The sequence below is a fragment of the Brachyhypopomus gauderio genome, chromosome 17 (genome assembly GCF_052324685.1).
Source record: "Brachyhypopomus gauderio isolate BG-103 chromosome 17, BGAUD_0.2, whole genome shotgun sequence".
In the NCBI taxonomy this organism is placed as follows: domain Eukaryota; kingdom Metazoa; phylum Chordata; class Actinopteri; order Gymnotiformes; family Hypopomidae; genus Brachyhypopomus; species Brachyhypopomus gauderio.
This window is the reverse complement of record NC_135227.1, coordinates 4,264,495-4,289,523: the sequence shown is the minus strand read 5'-3', so window position 1 is coordinate 4,289,523 and position 25,029 is coordinate 4,264,495. Positions and strand designations below refer to the sequence as shown.

At 48.9% G+C, this 25,029-nt stretch overlaps 2 protein-coding genes across 5 annotated transcripts in view; one reads left to right on the top strand and one right to left on the bottom strand.

The window, feature by feature from the left end:
• Nucleotides 1–13,450, top strand: part of LOC143480489 (protein phosphatase 1 regulatory subunit 37) — a 31,023-nt gene extending 17,573 nt beyond the window's left edge. For all 3 annotated transcript variants that reach the window (XM_076978215.1, XM_076978214.1, XM_076978213.1), the window contains one exon: nucleotides 12,421–13,450. In XM_076978215.1, the coding sequence (XP_076834330.1) occupies nucleotides 12,421–12,612 (192 nt within the window). In that variant the 3' untranslated portion in view covers nucleotides 12,613–13,450. The remainder of the gene's footprint in view (nucleotides 1–12,420) is intronic.
• Nucleotides 406–24,333, bottom strand: ak7b (adenylate kinase 7b). Of its 2 annotated transcripts, XR_013121837.1 has the most exons (20): nucleotides 24,157–24,333; nucleotides 23,908–24,069; nucleotides 23,554–23,662; nucleotides 23,353–23,447; nucleotides 23,157–23,267; nucleotides 22,728–22,811; nucleotides 22,518–22,606; nucleotides 22,338–22,428; nucleotides 22,171–22,248; nucleotides 21,868–22,017; nucleotides 20,717–20,845; nucleotides 20,336–20,435; nucleotides 19,583–19,711; nucleotides 19,432–19,497; nucleotides 19,082–19,279; nucleotides 18,271–18,491; nucleotides 17,287–17,445; nucleotides 17,071–17,150; nucleotides 1,590–1,831; nucleotides 406–422 (listed from the first exon to the last, which is right to left on the bottom strand). XR_013121837.1 is itself a non-coding variant. In XM_076978212.1 (19 exons), exons 1-18 carry the CDS (start codon nucleotides 24,244–24,246, stop codon nucleotides 17,115–17,117), a joined length of 2,097 nt encoding a protein of 698 aa, XP_076834327.1. In that variant the 5' UTR covers nucleotides 24,247–24,333; the 3' UTR covers nucleotides 13,270–14,928; nucleotides 17,071–17,114. The 2 variants fall into 2 exon arrangements, 1 of the variants encoding a protein (XP_076834327.1); XM_076978212.1 differs by lacking the exons at nucleotides 406–422; nucleotides 1,590–1,831 and adding an exon at nucleotides 13,270–14,928.
• Between the last annotated feature and the right edge of the window lie 696 nt (nucleotides 24,334–25,029).

The following is a 25,029-nucleotide window of genomic DNA, read 5'->3' as shown; positions in this document are numbered from 1 at the left end:
TTTAGGGACTTTGAGGGAGTTTGAGCTCGGTCATGCTGTCTGGCTGTCTGATGGCGGGAGCTCGATGGTGTGCAGAGATAGAGAGAGGGAGAGAGAGAGGGAGGCAGAGGGAGAGAGGGGGAAGAGGGTGAGAGGGAGGGGAGAGAGAGGGAGGAAGAGAGAGGAGCTCCCTCAGTTCATGGCACTGATGACAGATCAGCTCAGCCAGGGCGAGTCAGAGGCTAAGACTCGTACACGTGCGGGCACACACACACACACACACACACACACACACACACACACACACACACACACACACACACACACACACAAATGGATTTACATGTACGCAAATATGTACTTACACAAACAGATCACTTGCTTGTATGCACATGATTATTGCCGATGATATGGACATCACATGCATATCACCTGGACATCTCCTGCAGAGAGCGTGGACAGTGAGTGCTTAATCTGGCCTTTCCCACACAAAAAGTTACAACTGAACGGTAGACATAAGACACACTATTGCTGATGACATCAGGTGGGTAGAATGTAGCTAAAATTACTGCTTATGCAAAACGCAAACCTGGAAACACGGCTTTTGATTTGTTTTATTTATTTATTTCCCCCCATTCCATGCCGGGCGTGCTCGGTTACAGGCACCATGTTTAGCGGGTATCAGCGGGCTGACAGCATGCACCATATCATAGTGATACTTTCACGAAACCTTCCCTTGTCACGTTCACAACGTTTTGGGGCATGAAGACAACGGCCCGATTTAGAAAACGGGCGTTCGGCTTCACACGAAGCGTTCATCAGAGCTAGCCCTCCATGGCTGCTGTCGCATCTTCTCCGCTGCTCGGCGTTCGTTAGCTTGCGGTGCGCGGACCCTCTACCTCGAGACGGCTGCCTGTCTGGGGGGGCCGACGTCTAGAACCTTCGAGCACCTAGACGCCGTTTCAGCCACTGACCGAGCGGATCGCTGGCCTTTTCTGGTATGACCAAATCGCAAACAGCCCCGCACGCTGAGATGCGGCCGTACGTTGGCGTCGGTGTTCGACAGCCGCCGCCCTAAAACTTCGAAATTTTGTCTTCTTTTTTGAAAGCTGTACGTACCTCTCAACCTCTCTCCACATCTCTCCATCCAAACAGTCTTGCTGGATTCCTGATGTATTTTCGAGGGCAAAACAGGCATATTTGCCAGCTGTGTAATTTACTGTGGCGCTCATTTGCATATTAAAGCATTAATTAGCCCCTCTGAGTGCCGGAGTGCATATAGTGCAGTGGTTGGACGTGCGGTCGCGAGGGACGGCGCGGTGTTTGGGTCTGGGGGGCCTGCCGGGGGGAGCGCGCCCGAGTCTCTGGGTGCTCGTGTTGACCATGCGACGCGAGCTTGTCGGCTTTGTCACCCCCACCCCCGCCCCGCCAGAGAGTGGGAGGAGGCGGGCTTGCGTCTTTCCGTTTTCTGTCTTTTCCCCGGCTCTTTGATGTGTCACACTCGATCTGTCTCCCTGTCATTTTAATAGTTTGACTTTCCAAACACCCCCACCACCACCACCACCCCACACACACACACACACACGAGTGCAGTAAGAGGTGTGACCTACCGTTTCGCAGGAAGGTGGTTCCTTTTCGTTCTTTCTTTTGGTTTTTCGTTTGATGGAGATGGAGGGCGGGCAACGGGGAATGAAGGGAGGAAAGGAAGGAGAGAGGGAGGTGTTGGGGAAAGGAGGTGGAGGAAATGGTGGAGTAAGAGTGGAGGCTCCAGCGTGCCGTCTCGGGTATACATGCCACAAAGGACATCAGTCTCCAGCAAATACTCCACAGAACACAGGCATATCTTGATAATCTAGAAATATCACAAAAGAGGATTTTTGACAATGCATTTCGATCCTCTGCACTTTGAATGTGATTATAAGAATAAACAGACAGTGTCTTCAAATACAGTATATGCAAGGAAAAGTAACCTAAACTCTTGCTTCAACAGTTACTGTTGGAGTGTTTCAGGAGGCTGAGGGTGGAATATGTTAGCTCAGATTTGATATAAGTGAATTCTGGCTTTCTCTTCCTCTCCACTGCTGGAAATGGCCCGTTGGATGAGCTGGCCCATCAGACTTTTTGCATTTCCCTTTGGGCATGTCCTCCAACGCCACGCTCAAGAGCTCCGAGTCGCCAGCCACCCGCACTCGGGCTCATCTGAATATCATGAAGCCCTTGAGTCAGTGCCTTTATCAGGGGGCTTCATCCACCAAGAAGCTTCCTTTCCCTTTCAAATGGCAGCGGTGGAGGCAGGCGGAGGCAGGCACACCGGCTCTCCGCTCGTCTTATGAATATGGATGTTTTATTAAGCGCTGGGCCGCCTCTGTCATCCGGGGGAGACGGGCGGGCACCTGCCTTCCCGGCCCGACGCTCCCGCTGCCGCGTTCGGGATGACTCGGACCGCGAGGAGCCCGGCCGGGGCCTCTCGCGTCCTCGCTCCGCATTTGCTGACGGCCCAGGAGATCCGCCGTGTCTTGAGTCGGGTGGAGGCGGTGGACGTTTGGTGTGGCTGAGAGGCGTTCCGGACCCGCGTCTCTCTCTGCCCCTCGGAGGTGAAGAAAGATTTCTAAACGCTGATAAATAATCAATACTGCATTAAATACATGCAGTTTAACCCCCCTCTCTCAGGCATCAGATACCAGCTCATTCGGTATGTGGAGATTAAACTGAATTATAGGTTAATCTATGGCGTGAGTGTGAGGTTTGCATTGCACATACATTAGGACAATATCTTTGCTAATAGCACATACAGTTTGCATACCAGGCTTACGAACGTGTAGAATGGTTTGTTTATTGGAAAAAGACCCTGATTTAGGAGTAATGCTACTCTTGATAAGATTTCTGCCTCTGCAGACATATAATTTTTCAAGGCTCAAACTTGCCTTGCGTCACAGTAAGGGAACAGATCGACGGTAGGGCAGAAGTTGAGCTCGAAGAATTTCAGAACCTCTCTTTCCCATTTCTCGCCAGAGCAGAGCACGCCTCTGGCTCGCCCGATTCAGAGGCCTAAACACTGTCTGGAAAGAGCACACCTGCTATGAATTAGCACCATCACCTTTCAGCAAACACCATTCTCAGTGTGACTTTGAAAGATTTTTTTTTTTTTCTGCTGTCAGGACTCTGCTCGCTGTCTCTCTCTCTCTCTCGCTCTCTCGCTCTGTGACTCTGACTGTGGAGCTCCGGAGTGCCCGTGTTTGTTCCACTGTCCCTCTGACTTCTCCAGCCGGCCGGTGGCGTGTGAGCGGGCCAGCGGAGGGGAGACGGGGAGGGGGGGGTGGGGGCGGTTGGTGAGGGCTGGGTAGGGCACTGCCTGTCTCCATCCCCGTCCCTGTCACACCGGCCCGGGCTGCCTGGGCACCATGGAGGGGAGATAATTGGATTTGTTGTCACCTCCAGTGGCTGCCAGGAGCGGGCGTCTGCTCTGGTTAGCGATGAAGACATCAGCGTGACAGGGACCCTGAGAGAGGATCAGCTGGTGCAGTGGGCACCACTAATAAATCCGCAGGCACGCCGTGGCCAGGAGCGGGCCAGCTGTTCAGGCGCCCGCGTCCCCGGGCCAGGCCGGCGAGCCAGCCAGGAGCCGCGCTCCAGACTCACGGAGGCGGGAGGGGTCGACCTCTGGCCCTCGTCCCCACACTAGCGGAGCCGGCTACCGCAGCCGGCCCATCGCGAGGTCCCCCCCCCTCCCCTCCCCCGGCGTCGGGGCCGGGGGCCCAGGCCGGGGCCGGGTGCCACCACAGACGAGCGTGGCGGACACGCGGGGGTGGCACCTGTTTGGCGGAGGGGCGGGCTAATGACGGGCTCACAGGTGAGCAGCCCCGGTGGTAATCAGTTGCTCGCTCTCCACCGCTCCATCACCGCGAGTCTGGAGCTGATCTCAGCACCGCGTGCCATGTCCTACAGCGAGGAGCTCGCTCGCCCTCCAAACACCACACACCCGCCTCCGCGCCTGCCTTCTCTTCCAGGAGTTCAGGGAGGACTGACATTCGTCACGCTGGAGGCGAGCGAGCGTTCCTCCTGCCTGCGAGGACTTCCGTGCTCCCCGCTCAACAAGAAGTGTCAAACTGTACCGATAATGGAGTTTTTTGATATAGTTTTTCAATTAAAGTCAAAATCAAGAGATAGGGAGCTTTAGCAAGAAACTGTCTGATCTGACATCAGCACCAAGGTGCTCATATTCACACGTTATCTACCGTAACCATGTAATGTGAAAAATCAACCCCAGATCTGACATCAGTGCACAAGGTGCACATATCTCATCGGGCAGCAAAACTGAACTTTCTGTTTGTTTGTTTCCCAACCTGAAATAGGTTGATGGTGACGTTTATAATTGTACTTTTTAAGCGGAATTCAAATTTTTCAAAATCAAATGTTTTTAGAATTCTTCTATATTGTATTTAGGTGACAGCAAATCAGTTTTACATGAATTATATATTACTTAAAAATGGCTATTACTCCACCTAAAACATTTACAGATATACATTCACAGGTGTGTGATTTTAGTCTATATATGCTCTCAGTAACACCCTCCTTCAGTGTCCAGCAGTAGTCTGACCACACAGAGAGGATCCACCATCATTGTTGCTGCCCATAATGACATATGAAAACACTGGAACAAAACCACGACTGATGGAGACATTCTGAAAACATGTCAGCATGCAGAAATACATAAGCAGGTTTGCAGGAAGCAAAACCCTCGCTGACCAGTGTAAACTATTGTAGAACACGGTAATGTGAACAGGGGAGGTAAATGTAACTCGTGCTCACTGATCTGGAGTCAGCGTGCGGGCGCGCTCTTCCCCGATACAGCACTGAACACCTGATCAGGGGACTGCTGCAGGTCAGCATCACTCAGGCTGTCGCCATGGCGCTGTGCCCTGCCTCCCCCTAGCAGAGGGGAGGGAGGGAGACCCAGCGTTGGTAATTGGGGGAAGCGTGTGGGTTTGCTGAGGCCTCGTTCTCCGGGGATCAATTCGAGAAGCATTCATTCAACTAGTTCATTCAAATGAACGCTGAAGTATGCACACCTGTGCACGACCCATAAAAGTGTGTGTGTTACAGGATAAGCACTAATCCAATAAGGATATCACCAGCAGTAACTTGTCCGCTTTTAACCAGACCATCAGATTTTGCCCTCTTATCCCTGATCTTTGCAGGGGTGAACACATGCAATCACGTAGCGTCAAAGATCCTCCCCTTCGTTCATAGCCCCTCTGGGTTTGGGAAGTGGTGACTGAAATAACGGGAGGATCTCCCGCGAGTTCGCCTGCAGGGTTAAGCCAAAGCTCGTGGCTGCGTCGCGAATAGGAAATGGACCAAAAATCGCGTCTCCGTCCGAGACCCACTTCCCACCACGTGCAACCCGAGCTCCGTTCACCGCAAGTCGCACGTGTTCCATTCACACGCTAACCGTTCAGGGCCTGCATCGGCCGTTAAGGCCGTATTTGCCCTTGTGAAGATAATGAGAAGAAGCAACATTTTTCACTGAACGATTCACTCTGTATAATTTGCTGCCAAACCCAAGGTGTGCTCCTAGCTTCGCAGTTTGGTTTGAGATATTTGACACCACTTGGCACCCGATAAACACCTCGATATGCACACCGAAGACGGTTCAGGTGCAAAAATCTTGTACGAGAATCCACAATGTGGCTAGAGAAACCAACGAATTTTTTGTCCGTCCGTGCTGTAATTTTTGATCGACTGTCCCCCCGTGCACCTCTGCAAAAAGTCTTGAGTGCAGAACGTTTCTGGCCAGGCTGCTCATTATGACATGAATCAGACTTGCAACCAGCAAATGCATCTCAGGCCAGCCCGTTCCACCAGAGATCGCCTTGTCGAAGTGCGGAAAGGTATTTTGGTGGTGCAGGTTTGCCTTCCGCGTGTCCCGCTGCTGCGGTGAGCCCCGCACCCACGGTGACCTTGCCATGCCACGGCTCCGGCGGCCAGCGGGGGGGGGAGGGGATTACTGTGACCGCTCGGCTACCTTACAGATGGTGCGTTGCCGTCACTCTCTCCTAATCTTCGTGGGGCGAGGCGAAGTGAGTCATTAAAATCAGAGCCAACCACGCGGCCAAGAGCACGGCCATCATTTCCTTATTCACCGTAGATGACATGCACTCTTTTTTTTCTCTCTCTCTCACGCTTCTTCATCATTCTGTGATTTTGTCTGTCTTTCCCCATTCTCTCTCTCTCTTCTCTGATACAGATACTTTCCTCTCTGATGATTTCAGTACTTCATCATTGAGTGATTGTGTGTTACTGTCAAATTAAAGCAAAAGAAAATGCATTCCAGATTACGTTTAGCATCACGTATGATTTTAGAAGCAGATCACATTGCACATTCCTGGGCCTGCACCTCGTCGGGCCTGTCATGCTGGATTTTTTAAAAAATTCAAGCTCTCAGAAAGCACCAAGCTCAACTGTGGCCACCTCACCTGCAAAGCTTGCCCTGTGCGTTCAGTTCCGAACACCAATAACGCCTTTGCGTTTAAAACCTACACGCACATTCACTTGCTGTAAGAAACAGTTGCTGCGTAAAGAGCTCAGAACTCAGGCTGGCGTTCACTAAATGGCGCGGGTCGCAAACAACAGCGCTTCACGAGGAGGAGCCGGGAGACCCATCGGGTCAGATCTGCACGGAGAATGAGCTCCCCTCGGAACAAAACGCCGAACCGCGGTGATATTCCGCCACAAAGCTGTGCAGATCAATTAAGTACACAGCGTCGACAGCCTGTAGTACTTCACTCTGCCCGAGAGGTCACAGCGGTGTGGTGTTCAGCCCTCGCGCCTGATAATCGCTGCAAATCAAGTCCTTTTTAAGCGCCAGGGCTCACCTTAATTACTGGTACGGGCGTGAGATTTCACACCACCTGTAAAGCGCAGATAAAAACAAAATTGATAATAAACGCTTGAAAGATACGTTTTGGAGTTAATCGGGGGGTGGAGGCGCACCCAACAGACCGCTGGCCGCTGCAGGTGAGGGAGCGTGCGGCGCTGGTGCACACGCGTTCACACGGTTCGTTCAGCGCGCGCGAGTGTGTGTGCGCGCGCCCGCGCGTGTGTCTCTAACCGTGAATGTATTGGTGTGTGTGTGTGTCTGTGTGTGAGTGTGAGAGAGAAAGAGTGTGTGTGTGTGTGTGTGTGTGTGAGTGTGAGTGTGAGAGAGAGTGTGTGTGAGTGTGTGAGAGAGAGAAAGAGTGTGTGTGTGTGTGTGTGTGTGTGTGTGTGTGTGTGTGTGTGTGTGTGTGTGAGAGAGAGAGAGAGAGAGAGAGAGAGAGAGAGAGAGTGAAAATATGCTGTGAAAATATGAGTAAGGTTGTTTTAGGAATGAAGTGGTTGTTTTCAGTGCAGTAACTTTATTTTGACATCATGTCACACTTCTCTGCCACTCTTCAAAAGAGTGTCCTCATTACGGTTATCAGACGGCGCTTCTGTTGTCTATGAACAATATGTTAATGTGCTAATTATTAAAAATCGTTGATGAAACACTGGAAAACTGAAATAATTATCCATCCGGTTCAACTAAATATTAAAAGCATTCTGTAGAAGCATCATATTGTTTTTTTTTTCTTTTCTTCTGAATATTTATAAAAATGTTTTGCCCCACAAAAGCAGTTGTACATCTGTGGAACTACTAGTTATTTAAACATTAAATCACACAGGTATATAATATATTATAAATATTTTTAGTAAGAAAACGTAATGTAAACTGGAAGAGTTTCTTAAACCGTTTTAACGAGCCTGCAGATCTCGTTTTGGGTTTTATATCTGACGAGAAGTCCCTGGCATACATTCTGAACGGCGAGCGCATCGCAAGAACCGGAGAGGGAGAGGATGGCAGGTCCATTTAGTATACAATAGTGACATCTACAGTTGAAGACGGAGGGGGAATCTCCAGAAACTCAGAGGAATTCGGTGTTGAGAGGCAGGTCGGGCTCGACGGATAGAGGTGACAGTGTGCTTACGAGGGGGACAGCATATATCAGGTGGGTAAAGTAGACGGATGGAGAGAGTTTGTAATTACAGCTAGTTGTGTTCAAATGTAATAGGACCACTTGCAGGTTAAGGCCGTTTATTTATATGTTTCAGTGTTAAAGTCGTTCTTGTAATAGCCAGAATAATGTTGGCAGCCACGAAACACACACAAAGCAGAAACACGTTTAATTGCAAAGTGTGTTGTGGGTGACAAATGCAGTCTGACTGTATGTGAGTGAAATATGCTCGACACAGGCAATGTCGGCATTTCACATTTTAGTGCCAAACCAAAATAAAGTCTATAAGAAATAAAGTCTATAAGAAATAACCAGTGGGTACTTTGGGGTGCAAGCTTAAATTGCTAAATTTATATTCGGCCATACTTTTGTTTCACTGAATAATACATTTTAATAACACAGTAGACATGTAAGATTTAGAATGGTAGCACTTGATAATGATACAATATATTCATGTAAGTGGAAATAAAATGGTATATGTGTATACTTGTTACTGGCATCTGAAATGTTTGGTCATTTACATATATTAGCATATAAAGTAATTGGCACAGATGCCAAGAAAACAGTGGAAAACAGATTAATTGTCATCCACCAGCCATGGTGACACAGTTAAAAATGAGCCTCTTTTAAGGAGCCAATTATCAGAGAGTTTCCAAAGTAGCCTTTTACATCAGTGGATTTTGTGCTACAATAAAATCCTCTCAGAGATTCATCTCTCTCTCTTTCACTGTCTCTTTTTCTATTTGTGACTCTCTCTCCGTCTGTGTACCTCGCTAACTCATAACACACAGCCGCACAAATTTAGATTTAGACACACACTGAGCATAGCAGATCGGTACATGACAGAGCAGTACGTTCAGCATTGTATGTGTTTAAGAGACGGATGTATACGTTTTGATTCGTCTAAATACGAGAGCTTTAAAGCTTATAAGGTCAAGCTTGCGTATACACACGTGGCTAATTGCTCTGCGTCCTGAACCTAGGTAGCTCCTCTTCTAGCTTCATTTGCACACAAAATTCACAACCGTGCCATAAAGCGTGAGTGAGGGAAATGTTCAGTGTGGTGTGACAGGTCCACCTGACTCTCATTCTGTGTCCTGTGCTTGCACAAGGCAGAGGAGTAGTACTGAACACTCATGATCTCAGCCACTGTTATACGTCATCATTCCTGGACTGTTCAAGGGAATGTGTTTGAGACAGCACTGCTTCTCTCTCTCACACACACACACACACACACACACATACAGACACACTGGTAATAGATTGTGCTATGGCTTGCCCGAGCTCTAGTTTTAGCCCTTGTAATAATTGGATAGTGCCTCCATTTATAAGGCTGTCTAAGCGAATGTAGAGCTAACAAATGAGCTAGTTTAGTTGCCAAGCGCAGGGATCTGTGCGAGAGACTTAAACCACTCCTATTCTCTCTGCCATTGTGTCTCGGATACCTTAAATAACGCAGAGATTACACGTGAGATTACAGATCTCCCGGGGACGACGAGATACCGAAGATCAGCTGTGCAGATTAAAAGGAAGACAGAATGAGGGGGGAAAAAATATGAAAAAATCATAAGGAAATTCATTTTCATAACTAAATGACGTGCACAGTATGACAGTCGGTGGTGTGGGGGGGGGGGGGGGAATACTCTGACGCCAGAGTGAATAACTTAGGTTTATCGTTTTTTTTTTTTTGCAGGAATAAATATATATGGTTCATAATGGCCCAGTGTGCGCACACAATCAGGGCCAGCGGTGTTTGATTGGCGCTGGCTGGGCTGTTTATGCGAAGTAGAAGGGGACTTGTTCAGGCCCCGACGACCACCGCCAGGGGCCTCTCTCGGAAACGGGCCGGGCCAGGCCGGGATCGTCTGGGCGCTCTAGGCCTACACGCACCGCCTTATTTGTATTCGTTAATGACTTTATAATTCGGGGCCAGCAGGAACCTGCTTTTATCTCTATTAGTTTAGTAGTCTGGCAAACACAGAGAGTCTGGGTTTGGCAGGCACGGTGCCAGAAGAAACCCACTCCGTGAAGCTTCTCGTCCATCTGCGACGGTGCGGTGTTCCTCCGCGTGGCACTTCCTCTCCCACCGCCGCCGCGTTCACTCGCCTCCTCCTCCTCCTCCCGCATCGTACCGAAGAAAGTCGTCTTCCCCTCCGCCGACGGTCCTCTCCACGCAACCGGTGTTGAGCCCCGCAAAGCTCGGCTAGGTGCGTAAAGGAAGGAAACGACAGCAAAATCCCCCACCGCTCCTGTCTGAGGAAGCACACATCTTAAACCACTGTAGGCATCCGGGGTCACGTTTTAAACAGATGTTTCCCACTCTGGCCTGAGTCTGTATTAAGTAGTGGAGCGGAGGTCTGATTGCCGGCCGTGAACACCTTAAGACGCTCCGTTCTGAAAGTCCAACATCGTCTGCGCGCTGCCTGCATTGTCCTCCGCGCCTCCATTCACAGATTAAACACGTCTTTCTCTGAATCCTCTGCAGAGGTTCTCTCTCACTCTCAGCGTATCACCGATAGGTAAAGATCTGTTCAGCCGGGCTTTAATTTGACATTTGTAACGTGCGTAAGACATGGCATGAATGCATTCATAAGGCCCAGAGACGTCTCTCGGAGCGGCACGGTGCAAACTGCGCCCTCTCTCCCTCTCCCGTTCTCCTCGTCTCTGTCGTTCTCTCCAACATGTCAGGGAGACGGCTCCCCCCTCTAAGCTGTGATGCTGGACAGATCAGGAGACCCTTCCTTGTATATTTTACCTGAAAGTTGTTTTGATCTTGCTCAAGACGTGGCATGGCGGGGTTTTTTTTTTTGTCTTGTTTTTTTTTTTGTTCTTCTCTCCCCCAATCACTACTGCCCCCCCCCCATCCATGTCTTTTGCATGCATTGTCTTTGAACGATGCACTGTTTGAACAATGCGTTCACAGGAAACAGCCATGCTCGGCGAATCCCTTTTATCACCTGTTTCTCCCGGTGACGCGATTAACACTTAGGTTTCATTAAAATAAAGAAAGGGGGGGGGGGGGGTGTGGGGTGGGGGGGTTGCGTGGCCAACAGATACGAGTGTCACCGCGGAGACAGACGAGCGTGACTTCAAACAAAGTGAACCAGCATGCCACCATGGTTCGCAGTCAGCTTCGCAGTCTAGGGGACAGGAGACCAGTGCAAACACAAAAGTGTGTGCGTGTGTGCATGCACAAGTGTGTACCTGTGAGGTGTTAAATCATTAATTAGGAGGATTTTAAACACCTCCCTACCATTTTTATTTCTTTATTATGTACTGCTGCTAATCCATATGGTCCCACAGCCCAGCAATCCAGGAGACTCCTTCTTTTCAGCTGAATGTGTGAATAAAGGTCAGAAAACATCAGACATTCAAAAACTGTTAAATAAATCAGTCCTCACAACAGTGCTACATTTCCCAGGAAAAAAAGTTCAGCTCTCAACATTCCTCCTTTCAGGAACCGACTCCAGACGATGATGATTCGCTGTGAAAAGCAGACAGGGCCTGCCCCAAACCCGAGACGGGTGTGTGAGCGTGTGTGTCTATTTTTAAGTGAACTCCACACTCAGCATCAGAGACGAGCTACAGCGCTGGCGAACTCTGACCCCGTCCACTGCGGCGTGTTCGGTCGGGAGGGGCTTGTTCCGTTCCAGACGGCGGTGGCTGGGCTCATGGCGGGGCCCCTCCCCTTTCGCCTGCTCCGCCCCCCTGGCCCCTCCCCCCGCAGCCTTGCTGGCAGCGCGGGGGTGCCGGTGGCACGGGCGCTCTTGGCTGCTGTGAGCCGAGCGTGCCCCCTGTCACTCACGGGGAGCGGCCCTGTCCAACTGTCACTTCCTGACAGGCTGATAATCAATCTCTTTATTAACTGCTCTGCTGCAGACGGCCCGCGCGGCGGGGAGGGCGGGCAGCCCGCACGCCTCGCATCGCCTTGGCGGCAGCCGCGCCGCTCCGCCGGGGTCGGGAGGTTGGCACCGTGGGACAGCACCACTTCCAGGCGGGGTCCATCCCCGCCGCCGACCGAAATCACACCGGTGGATCCCAAGGCCTCATCTTCCCTAGCGATAATTTATGAGGAAGGAGCAGTGTGTTGCTAATGCTGTCCGCACGCCAGCTACCCGCCCACCTTCTTCCCCACAGTTTTTTATTTTTTATTTTTTTATAGCAACCCCCCCCCCCCACCCACCCCGCCCTCTCCTGTTCAAATTGAACAAGCATGCCAGAAGCATCTGTGTTTGTGCTCTTGTACTCTGCGTTCACGTATGAATCCCCCCCCCCCCCCCCCCCCCCCGAGGTGTAGTCAGAGAAGAACGTCGGTGAATAGACGAGGGAAAACGAACAGAACGGTTATGGAGAGGAGACGGCGTTTAAACGTGTTTGTTCTTCCTCTGCCCCCTTTGCTCGCCGACAGGACGAGTTCCTCATGGAGACACAGAAGAGTCTTCTGGGCAGGATCTCGGATTTGTGTGTGGCGAACTCCATGGCGACCTCTGAGATGGACCTCCGGCCCGCCTCCCCTCCGCCGAACGACGATGACGACGACGACGACGACGACTCGGCGACGGTCCCCCTCATCCCTGCTCCCGCCCATACGGCTGACTAGCGGATATATAAGCACGATAATTCTACTGCAAATAACCATAACCATAAAGCTCCCCGGATCGGCGTGATAACGCGGGAGCTTCTCTCCCTAATGAACCGCCGGCCTCCCCGCTGCTTCCAGACTAATGCGCCCGCCGAGACTTTCAACCCTTTCCGTAAAGCAATTTTGCGAGCCTGCTCCAAACATGAATCACCTAGAAACGAAGAGAACTGTTTCAAAACCATCTCATTTCTGTCCCTCTTTCCCTCCGTGTATCGCTCCAGACACCCCCCCCCCTTCCTGAGGGTGACGCGGGGCTAAATCTGTGTTGATACTGTGGCGTGTGGTAAATCCTGTTTGCCCGGGCGACGGCTTCCCGTCACACTTCGAGGCCTTCTCCCTACGCCCCTCGTGCCTCCGCGCGCTAATGTAGCGGAACGCCGCCCCGGCCGACGGAGCCGCGTTCCGGAGCGCCTCCGAGCTCTGCTCGCGCGACCGAGGCGGGAAAACACGATGCGTGGGAAGAGGGAACATATGGGAAGACGAACGGGGCGAGATTTACCTCTGTTCACTCGACTCGTATCTGATGCTGCAGTTAGCGTATTGCACTGTACATTTAAGCCCACGTTCAACTTATATTGCAATGTTACATTTAGGGTATAATGTGAAGCATATGGGTGCATTTAAGAGCCATTTATTAGTACAGAGAATAACAGTTGCTGTACCACCATTTAAATGCGCAGGAAGTAACAATACAGGTGTTGCAGGTCTTCCCTGAACCTTTCAAAAGGAGGGCAGAGTATGTCTAGATCCTGCCATAAAACTCTCGCTTATTGCACAACAGAGTCATGTTTACAACGTATAGGAGGGAAAAAAAATGTTACTTCCGTATAAAAAGGGGGCAAAGAGGTTATACGTTTAATTTAAATCATTGGCCTTTAACAGACAATATTAATTACTGTGCTTTTTTTTTCCATTCTCTCAAAACATATGCTATTAAATTAGTATGACTAAGTGTCATCTTCCCTATATTTATTTAGTTACTAATTGAAGACATTGAATTTGTTGCTGAGCAACACACATTTCTTAATAGATCTTTAATTATTTGGAAATAAAATCAAAGCCAGAGCAGAACGCAGTGGTGAACCTTTGCCGTCGTCTCCCACCCGAGGTCCTGCACACCATGCACATTAGCACCCGGCTCTCTCCAGTTCCACGCTCAAACACTCTCCTTTGATGAAGCCCAAATTGCTCAGACGCGTCCTGATTGACAGCGGAGAGGAGAGACGCTGTGTTGAGTGGGAGACGATCTCTCCCTTTCGTTCGTCTGGTGTGATTTGGGTTTCACGCAGGATTGCGCCCCTGGTATCCCCCCCCTCCACACACACACACACACACACACACACACACACACCCGCCCTCGGCACAGGGCAGGGGCAGATTGACAGAGCAGCAGGGGACCAGGCTCCGCTGTGCCAACACCCGCACCTCCACCCACCTCCACCCAGCCAGCCACCGCCGTGCTGTACCTGATGTTTTTAACAAAGGCTTCCATCTCTCCAGAGGGGTTGCCAACAGGCCAGGCTGCCACTGCCTTAGCCCACCACAGCACCGGGCACGGCGGGCTCCCAAACCCGATCGCACCGATGGAGGGAACAGATGCCCAGACAGTGGGAGCAGTACAGCGGGCGGCTCCACTAAGGGGGATCAAATCTCCAACATTATTTATTTCAGAGTCCGGGGGAATCAGACGGCTACGGTAGTTGTGCCGATTGTTAGTGACGGGAGGATTCCTCATGTCCAATATCAGCAAGTGTTTTTATTGTGTGGAGTGACCAATGGTCCCCTGTGGTCCAACGAGGGCAGGCTGTTGTCTGCAGAAGTCAAAGGAAGTGTATATTTCGCCTTGGCGTGACATCAAGGTAACCAATCAGGGAAGGGCTCCCGATCCCTTAATGAGCGACGTCACGTGCTACCCACGTTGCAAAACTATCATCAATCACCAGAAAATCCCGCACACTTTCCAAAGAGACGGCTCGCGAGGCGCACGGTCTGTGTGACGCTTCTTGGAGGTGTTCTCCGCCTGCGATGAGCTTCCGGGACCCGGTAGCCCTCCTCCCCGCGCGCCAAGCCCGTCCCCGCGCGAGATCCGTCTCGTGGCGGCCGGCGCTCCCCGCGCCGTTCCTCTCCTCGCCGCATCCCCTGGCCCCGCCCCAACCCCTGGCCCCGCCCCAACCCTCGCTCCCGGGAGTCCCGCCGGCCCGGGACGCACACTCCCGGCTGGAGGCCGGTTGGCCAGCCAGCACCACGGACCCCAGCCAGCTCCGGTTCTGCTGGCTGGTGGAGTGAAGAGGAATGAAAACTCAAAGAAAGGAAGAGAGAAAAAGGAACTCTCATGCTAGCGGGTTATTTTAAGCATTTCAGTCAAAGACAACCAAAACAGTTGCTGTTCAAAGTCCAACAGTAAACATTTGAGTATTTATAATAATAACAACAATAATAACAATTATTATAATTACTGCTCTTTAATCTGTGTGGATTTTGTCCAAAATTCCCGATGGACAAAAAAAAAACAACATAGAACACAGAGCAGAAAGTTTACTTATCAGAACTTTGAGTTTGTTCACTAAAGCTTTCTCCATCATAAAAGATAAGCATTATTTGGAAACTGCATTATTTTGATACAAAGACAGTCATCATCTGCAGGCGTCTCTGTCCTCCGAACAATGCAAGCGTTTTTCAGGCCACTAGAGAGAGCACAGCCAATGACAAATATTGGCAGTCAAAGAAAATGTGTTTTCTGTCGATTGAAGAGAAAATAATGATATTCACAAGGAGACCCCCTGCTGAGACAGAGAGACAACTGTTCCCAAGCAACAAAACACATTGTTCTGTTTACTGGAGGCAAAAGGAACTGCTGACTGTCCACGGCCAGTGGGGGACTTGGGCGAGCCAGGAAAGAGACGTTAAGGTCATACTGGCACCAGAGGTTCACTGATCCCAGTAAACTCTATACACACCCATCTTCATAAGTAACGGAGATGAGCCAAGCACACCCGATCTGTAGTGTCAATGTTGTTGATCTGCCAGTGAATTATTGTAGACCTGGTGAATGATGAATGTGTGCAGGTTTGATATTGTCTCTCATGGTACATTTTACAAAGCCTTTTCAGCCGAGACTAGGGTTAGGGTTTCGATTTCTCTTATGGCTTTGAGAAGACTGCCATCTAGTGTTGGAGACATCCTGAAGCTCATGTATATAAGTTGCCTGGTATCTCAAGGCTGGTATTTCAAGATTTTACATTTCTCATCATTTGAGACTTACATAAGTGACACATGCATAATTAATGCAAATATATAATTATTAATTTTAATTACTGCTGAAATTGCTGAAAGTCTCACTGAAATTGTACGAGCAATTTTTTAAATCCCTCGTTTACTTAACAAGAGTAGTTTGCATGGGCCTATTTAATTCTACTAATAGTAAAAAAAAAATTTAATGTCATATCATATATCAAATAAACGGGAGAAAATGTTGGTTCTGAAGCGCAACAATATTCTCTGTCATCGGCGTTATAGATGTTAGGCTGTCAAATCTGTCCTCTAGTGGTCAATATTGGTACTATATTAGTCTCATGTATTTTTGAAAGTACAGTAAGTTTACCAGAAAGATCTCATTATCGAAAGCAACCCCAATCACAGTAGAATAAACCCAAGTACCTATAATGAAACTCTGTAAATGCTATACATTTAGGTTAGGTAAACCGAACCTGTGTTGATTTGCCACTGATCCTTTCTAAGGACTCTGACTAATGCTCCACTCTAACATATCTAATATGAACACTGTCTTCTTGAATGAGGACTTTCATCACAATAAACCAAACCAACACGACGAAGGTCACTTTTGGTGGCGAGGAATGAAAACGCAGGGGAGGGTCTTCAACAAGACGTCCATTAATGAATGTGCTTGATTCTTGCTGATAAAAGAGCTCCTGAGAGACATAAACCTACACTTATCCGTGTAAAACAATCATTTACTAAAACAATGAACTGAATGAACTGTAGTTGCGGCAGAAATGGGATTATTTTGTTTACCGATGTAATTAATTACGTGCACTCAGAGTTGTGTATGAAAATATGACGTAGCCATTTAATTATTTGCCATTTGTAATATTTATCCTTTGAAAGCATGAGGCAAATCAAAGTAATTATGGAATGACATGTCTACTTTTCAACTCACAAAGCACTCCCAAGTACATTACATTAATGAACTTTTAATTAGCGCCTGGCTTTTATCGCACATCTAAAGCTTTCAGATGCACAGGTACACAAACAACGAGGTCCGAAACGAGGAGCCCTCACAATCGGGTTCCTCTAAATATAATGAAGAAGCAACTGGAGCACTAACGTCTATTATCTATCAATGACAGAATGGCTTGAATAGACGTCTGAAAAGAACATGAGCGGGATGAACAGGACCTTTTATCCGGACCCGGGAGTGCGGGGGCGGTGCTGGAGTTTCACTACACTTGTGGATTGTTTTTGAACAGATATTCAGCCTGAAACACAGCAGATAATTAGATTGTTCTGAATGAGGAAATGCTTTCACAGTGATTCAAATGAAACAGACCGCCCTGCCTGAATAGAGTTGACACTACTGCCACAACCTCAAGGGGAAAAGATAGAGCGGCGTACCAAGAAGTCGACAGGGTCGCTGGGCCGGGCCTTGCAGCAGTCGATAAGGCCCTGGGTGAGGGTGGGTACCACGGTGTCTGTCAGGTAGTGCTGCAGGGGCTTGGACTGAGCCTGCAGTAGCTCCTCTTCCTGTTTCTTTATCTCCTCCAGCTGTTGGCTCTGAGCACACACACACACACACACACACACACGGTGCAGCAGTTACTGGGTAAAACATCTGTTAAGATGACGCTGATCGTGAGTGAGTCGCAGTGCATTAACGAAGGGAGATAAATGGAAAGTTGGAGTGCAGGCGAACACCAAAACATCAACGGCCCACTGAAGCTGTGCATCGCCATACGTCCCCACCCGTACGTCCCCGCCTATATGTCCCCACCCATTCGTCCCCAATCGTACGTCCCCACCCGTACATCCCCACCCATACATCTCTGCCTGTACGTCCCCGCCCGTACGTTCCCACCATACGTCCCCACTCGTACGTCCCCACCTATACATCTCCCCCTGTACGTATCCACCCGTACGTCCCCACCCATACATCTCCGCCTGTACGTCCCCGCCCGTACGTTCCCACCATACGTCCCCACTCGTACGTCCCCACCTATACATCTCCCCCTGTACGTATCCACCCGTACGTCCCCACCCATACATCTCCGCCTGTACGTCCCCGCCCGTACGTTCCCACCATACGTCCCCACTCGTACGTCCCCACCTATACATCTCCGCCTGTACGTATCCACCCGTACGTCCCCACCTATACATCTACGCCTGTAAGTCCCCACTTGTACATTCCAGCCTGTACACCCCCGCCTATACATTCTCACCCGTATGTCCCCGCCCATATGTCTCCATCTATACGTCCCCGCCTTTACGTCCCCACCTGTACACCGCCCCCCCCACCCCCCACCACCTCATACGCAACCACCCATTCGCCTCTCTGCCTGCGGGGTCTGTGGGGGCGTGGCCTGTAGTACACTCCGCCCCTACCCACGCCTTCCACCGACGGGCTCTCTCCGCCGCCTCCTCCGCCTCCCTCAGCTCCACCTCGGCCCTCCGCGCCTCCTCCAGCCTCAGCTGCCGCTCCACCCGCCTGCGCTCCTCCTCCTGGGCCTCCTCCACACTGGGGCCGTAGTTACGTGGCTCGCCCACGGCCTCCGTGACCTTCTCCATCACCAGCATATAGTCCGGGTCATCCAGCGCTGTGATCTCTAATGAACAGACAAGAGAAGAGAAAGAGAAGCTCCCGGTAACATCTAATGTGCATAAAAACACAGTGACTTATTCATTCTGTTTTATACTTTTCTCAGATTTCCCCTGTTACAAGCTACAATAAACAATATTTACAATAGCTAGGCCGCTTCATCAGAAATGTGTTTGCATGTTAAAATGTTAATTTTATGTAAAATGTAAATGTGCCATATTTGTCAGTTGTGATTTTCACCCCAATCAGAATTTGTCCTCTGCATTTACCCATCTGTGCAGTGAGAACACACAAACCCACACATGCCCACGTGCCCAAAGCGGTGGCCAACCCAGGACCTGGGGAGCAGTTGGGGTTACGTGACTTGCTCAAGGGTGCTTCAGTCATGGCCTAGGGCCTGGGAATTGAACCTATGACCCTCTGGTCACAAGACCAGATCCCTAACCACCAGACCACGACTGCCCCCATTTTATTTTCTTGACCCAAACACAAGTGGAATTTTCCTTTAAGAATCTGATGAGAAAATGAATTGTGCTGTGTGTCGACATTTATCTGTAAATGCGTGTGTGTGTGTGTGAATGGCCGATGAAGGCCTACCTATATGTCTGGGGTGAAGCTCCAGCTCATCAAAGTAGTTGAGCACAGTTACGTCCTCCAAATTGCACTCTCGGAAGCGGGCCAGGCGCTGCGGAAACTTCTCGTAGGAGAAGGACGTTTCCTGCACGACGCTCTCAGGCAGGTTCAGCACCCGCTCCGTCAGGAACACATCGGTAGCGTCCAGGGCAAACACGAACTCTGCGCACACACACACACACACACACACACACAGAGCGAGCGAAGGGAGCGGTCAGGACGTCTGCCGTTTTCCACACCGTCGACCGTACGTAGCGCCTGGAGCCGTGCGGCCACCGCGCTCTCTCTACAGGCGCCCTGGCAAGCGCGCGCACCTGGGACGATCCTCTTGTTGTGCGGAGGGAACGGCGTCCGCGCGTCATCGGGTCCGTCGTCGTCAGCTGGACAAAACAGTGAACGCTGTTCACGCTGCGTGGACTTGAAAACGAACGAAAGAGTGAATCAAGGAGTGAATGAGTCACCCACCACTAAACAGCTCTCCGGCTTGCTCGTACGTCTTCGGGAAGCCGTCCAAAACGAAGCCTTGATTGACGCATGGTTTGGACATCAGCTTGTCCTTCATGAGCTGGATGATGTACTGCTCGTCCAAGCAACCTGAATGAAGAGGTAACACGTACAGTTCCCCCACAGGCTTCCTGCTTCCAGCGTTAAAGTGTCCTTGGAAATCTTTTTAAAAACTTATTTGCGCCTCTGTCTCTTTGCAGCACGGGCCTTTTAAGTTAAAGTCAAATTTATTTATATAGCGCTTTTTACAACAGCCACAAAGCAGCTTTACAGACGTCCGTGGCTGAAAAAGGGGACGTCGGCGAGGGAAACCTCTCTAAGAGCATGAGGAAGAACCTTGGGAGGACGAGAGACTGAAGGGGGAAGACCGGTCTCCACTGACAACACCTGCCAGTGCAGGAGCAAAATGAGCAATTAAGAAGATACATAACGGGAACACGTGACAGGAGTCTGATCTGTTGTACGTGTCGGATGTAGGACACACACTTAGAGATGAGCAGTGTTTGGCTTCTCAGTTTGTGACAGTGTAGTGTGTGTCCGCCCCTTGACTGGTTAGCACTGATCCCACCTGACGGAGGGCAGGCTGGGGCAGGAGCCCCGGCACTGGGCTTGGATGGGAACACAGGAGTCGAAGGCTCATGCTCGTCCAGTAATTTTCTTAAAGTTGGACATGTGTACACATCCCTGGATGAGAAGACGGGCGGATCACATCACCTTTGTTCTGTTCCATGTTGTGTTTCAGTGTCTCCAAGAACCCGGCGCTTGGTGACTCGCCGTTCTCGCTCTCGTCGTCTCCCGTGTGGCCGAACGACTCCTGCAACATGGGCAACCCGTCTGAGGCAAAGCCAGCACTGGGCCCTGCTTAACTAATGCACTGGACCCTGCTTAGCTAATGCACTGGGAATTTCTTCTGCACACAGCAGCGGTGTCACAGCAAAGCTTACAATAGGAGTATTACATAAGGTGTATAGAATAAAAGATGTATAGTATAAGAGGTGTATAAGAGGTGTATGAAAGGTGTATAGTATGAGAGGTGTATGAGGTGTATGTATAATAACTTTCTATTTTGAAAGCAATAGAAGGCTTGTCACATACTAGGTAAGCAAGAGTCTCAGTGATGGTGTCTTTGAGTTTCACATGGTGTAATTTGTAATGTTTGCATATCTTTTCGGCCACAGTGCTTTTCCCCACAGCAGGAGGCCCCAGGACACATATACGCAGAGGCTGGAGAAACACAATAAAACTCTTAATGCAAATGCAGCATTATCATCCCAGTCACGCTAACCCCAGTCACACTAACATCAGTCACACTTACCCCACGCTAACCCCAGTCACACTAACCCCAGTCACGCTAACCCCAGTCACACTAACATCAGTCACGCTAACCCCAGTCACGCTAACCCCAGTCACATTAGCATCAGTCACGCTAACCCCAGTCACACAAACCCCAGTCACGCTAACCCCAGTCGCACTAACATCAGTCACGCTAACATCAGTCACGCTAACCCCAGTCACATTTACCCCAGCCACACTAACCCTACTCACACTAACCCCAGTCACACTAACATCAGTCAAGCTAACCCCAGTCACGCTAACCCGTCACACTAACATCAGTCATGCTAACCCCAGTCACGCTAACTCCAGTCACATTAGCATCAATCACGCTAACCCCAGTCACACGAACCCCAGTCACGCTAACCCCAGTCACGCTAACCCCAGTCACACTAACATCAGTCACACTAACATCAGTCACGCTAACCCCAGTCACGCTAACATCAGTCACACGAACCCCAGTCACGCTAACCGCAGTCACGCTAACCCCAGTCACGCTAACATCAGTCACGCTAACATCAGTCACGCTAACATCAGTCACGCTAACCCCAGTCACGCTAACCCCAGTCACATTAACCCCAGTCACATTAACCCCAGTCACGCTAACCCCAGGGTTGCCAACTTCTCAAGATCACTTGGAGTGAGATCTGAACCGGGGGAGTGGCGAGTGTAAATTGTTGACGGGGGGGTTGGTGTAAAATGGACACAAATTAAGTATTGTATCGTGATAGTCACTCATTGAATCATAGATATGGATCACAGGTTTCTTTCGTCGTGAAAAATCGGAAGTGTGGCGTGTGAAGACAGTCAAATGCTCAATGTGTGAGAGTTGGCAACCCTGTAACTCAGTCACACAAACTCAGTCACACTAACATCAGTCATGCTAACCCCAGACTCTTGTGACCGTCACCTACCAGTAGCCCTCTCGTGAGCTTATATTCCTCCGTGACTTGTTCAATGTTTTCAACAATCCCTGCCTCAGAAACCCATGATATGTTGAAATTCTCTTTCAAAAACACTGTTTCCATTCGAAGGTTGATGAACAAACAATCAATATGTGCTTGCTGGGGAAAAAAGAACAAAGTTTTGGAATAGCAGTGATAAAAGGTCAATGACTGTAGGTCCATATCAGAAACCAAGCAAGGACAAGATTACTGCAGTGACCAGGACGGACAACAGAAGTTTAAGATGTAGTAAAGTTTCCAGACTAAAGTCACCGTCAGCTCCTTTATCAAATACACATCTTCTTTTGGAACTTCTTGAGTTTTTCCGGGACCAAGCACAAGCGCTATTGCCTAGAGTAAATATGGAATAAAAGGCTTGTTTAATATGAGAACAATTTCCTCATACCAAAATAAAAAGCATGTTTTTTAAAAAACCTCACCCTGACTATGTCGTTAATGGTATTTTTGGAGTCATCAACGGCAAGAAAATACTGTTGCTTAGGTTTATGGTCAATTACATTCTGGACAATCCTTCAGAGAAACAAAAATGAACCAACATTTCAACGACAGTGAACCATACGGAATTCCAAAATCCATAGAACTTTCACAACTCTACTGACCCTGCCAGATCATTGATGTGAATCACGGGAATGCTGTTAGAGCCTTCTCCAAAGACAGGGACTCTTGGAACCTCTCCCAACCATGCCGTCTAAAGAGAGCAGCGATCAAAACGCGTAGCAGTCGGTTTCAAACACATCCTGATCCAATACAAAAATGAGCAAACCATTGATGGAGTGAAGGAGAAGAGATGTAATGGTACTGCCCTGTACCTTGAAGAAGAAATGAAACACGTGCTCTCCCATCCCATACTGTAGTCCTGACGCAATTACATAAGTGGAAAACAGGCGCTGGTTCTGTAGATCGTGAGAAATATGATCCACATCAGGGGCGATTTTAGGATCTGGTCTTTAGGGGTGCCCAGCCCCCAGTGCTCACAGAGGCACAATACCAAAGTATTGCGCAGGTGCAGAGCAAGGTTTTTGCATAATATAATATTTAAAAAATGTGTTGAGCCAGGGGGTGCTGAGCAACTTCACGGTGGTGCTCTAGCACCACTAAAAATACCCTAGCCTCGCCCCTGATCCACATCAAACAACATGAAAAACAGAAACCGTGATCCTAGAATAAAATGATGTGAAACCGTGTGAGGGCCATGAGCACAGTAACTGCCTCTTCATCCCACAAAATCAAGAACTCACGTTTTTTCCAAGTTTGACCACGAGCTTTTCCACGGCTATATGTTCTTTAAAGTTGGGATGAGGTTTTCTTCTCCTGTAGTCTTCTTCCATGAAAGGAATTTCTGGATCGTCCTACAACGGAGGGAAGACATTTACTGTGGACAGAAGAGATTTTCCGGTTATCTGGCAGAGAAGCTGTGTTCACTTCAGTCCTTACCGGATCGACGGGCTTGCTCATAGCCCACGTCATGACCGTTGAGATCAGGATGAACATCTTTGATCCAGCAAACACATCCATTTCCTTGTGAAGAGCTGTGAAGGAACAACGCTGTAAGTGAATGTGCTCTCGAGATAAGGCCAGAGAATCAGACTTCAGAATTTACTAGAATTTACACTGCGACAGACAGGTCAGGGATACCTGAGACGGCCCAAGAAGCTTCCTCTATCTGATCAGTGTGTTCGGTTATGTTGTAAATGATGACATCAGACTCCATCAAATGGTGAAAAAGTTCTTCACGCTTTAAGTTCTACAAAATGAAAACTTAAGATTTTAACACTAGAATTACAAAACCACTGCCTTAAATACTTAATTAATGAAACACTTTACCCTAAATACTTAAATAATACTTTAAACTCAAATTTGATTGAATTATTTATTTGTTTATTTTATTCATTTAAGCAACAGCCTACACTCAACCCAACTGCCCAGCTAGCACCTAGGTTGCGATAATAGGTGGATTATGATTTTCTTTTCTTTTCTTTTTTTATTTACATTATATTCTTCAGCAATGCAACTGGGTTTGTCCTCTGGTTTTGTTGTGGTTCCGACCACCTGGAGAGCTCCTTCACCGTATCTCTTCTGCGCATCTTGCCTGCCTCCCTCCTCGTCCGTCTCCTGCGCCAGAGACGCTCCAGCGACACACGACGCCAAGAACTGCGAGAGTTAGACAGGGCGACATCAAAAGTGAATTACCAAGTTTTTTGTTTATTATTTTATTAAAGAAACTTAAAAACAACTTACCTTTGCAATATGTTTTGATGCATACGAGTCAACATTATTGATAAAAACACGCTTAGAGGGTCGTTTCACTGTAGTCGGTGCTTCTGCCATGCTGAGTCGCTTTGACGTTTCTACGCAACGAGCGCTCTAATGCAGGCGAAGGCTGCAACGATGCTGCGCGTTAGAGCTTTTATCATGTTTGAAAAACGGAAACGGGACATTTATTTTGTTCTTCCGTACTGATACCGTACGCGCTGCCTGTGAGCATCATCGCCGGGCCGTGACCGGGATCAAAATATTAGGACCATATCGTAGTGAAGCACCCTCTATATGTGTAGGCTTCGGTTCCCTTTTACTCATTTAACTTTTTAACGTTGAAGACAAATTATGAAAGCCTACCTATTTTCATTTATTTCCCACCATTATTCCATAAGCAATTATACTTTTCCGTTTTTTTTGCGTCATTGTAATTAATTATAGTGAATACGTATCAATGTATTTTCACATGAAACGCACACGGACTATAACATAAAAATAAACAACACCGTTACAAAAATATATATTTAGCCGTATTCCTTTAGTCTAGTTGAGCATCCAGCGGTTACTGCCAGCCAGCCCACTGGACGCTGAGCCGACACTAGTGTGTCAACATTCGACAGCCGGTATCTGATTTATGAACTCGCCAGAAAGTTATTAAAACATCACTGTTTTCACATTCCATTTTATAACTGCAAATATGTGGGGCCAAATACCAAAGTTACCGTGGTCCAGATCTTGGTGTGCAATTCTTTAATTTACATTTACAGCATTTAGCAGACGCTCTTATCCAGAGCGACTTACAAAGTGCTTTTCATCGTAATGGTGTACATACATGCATTATATAATAATGGCAGA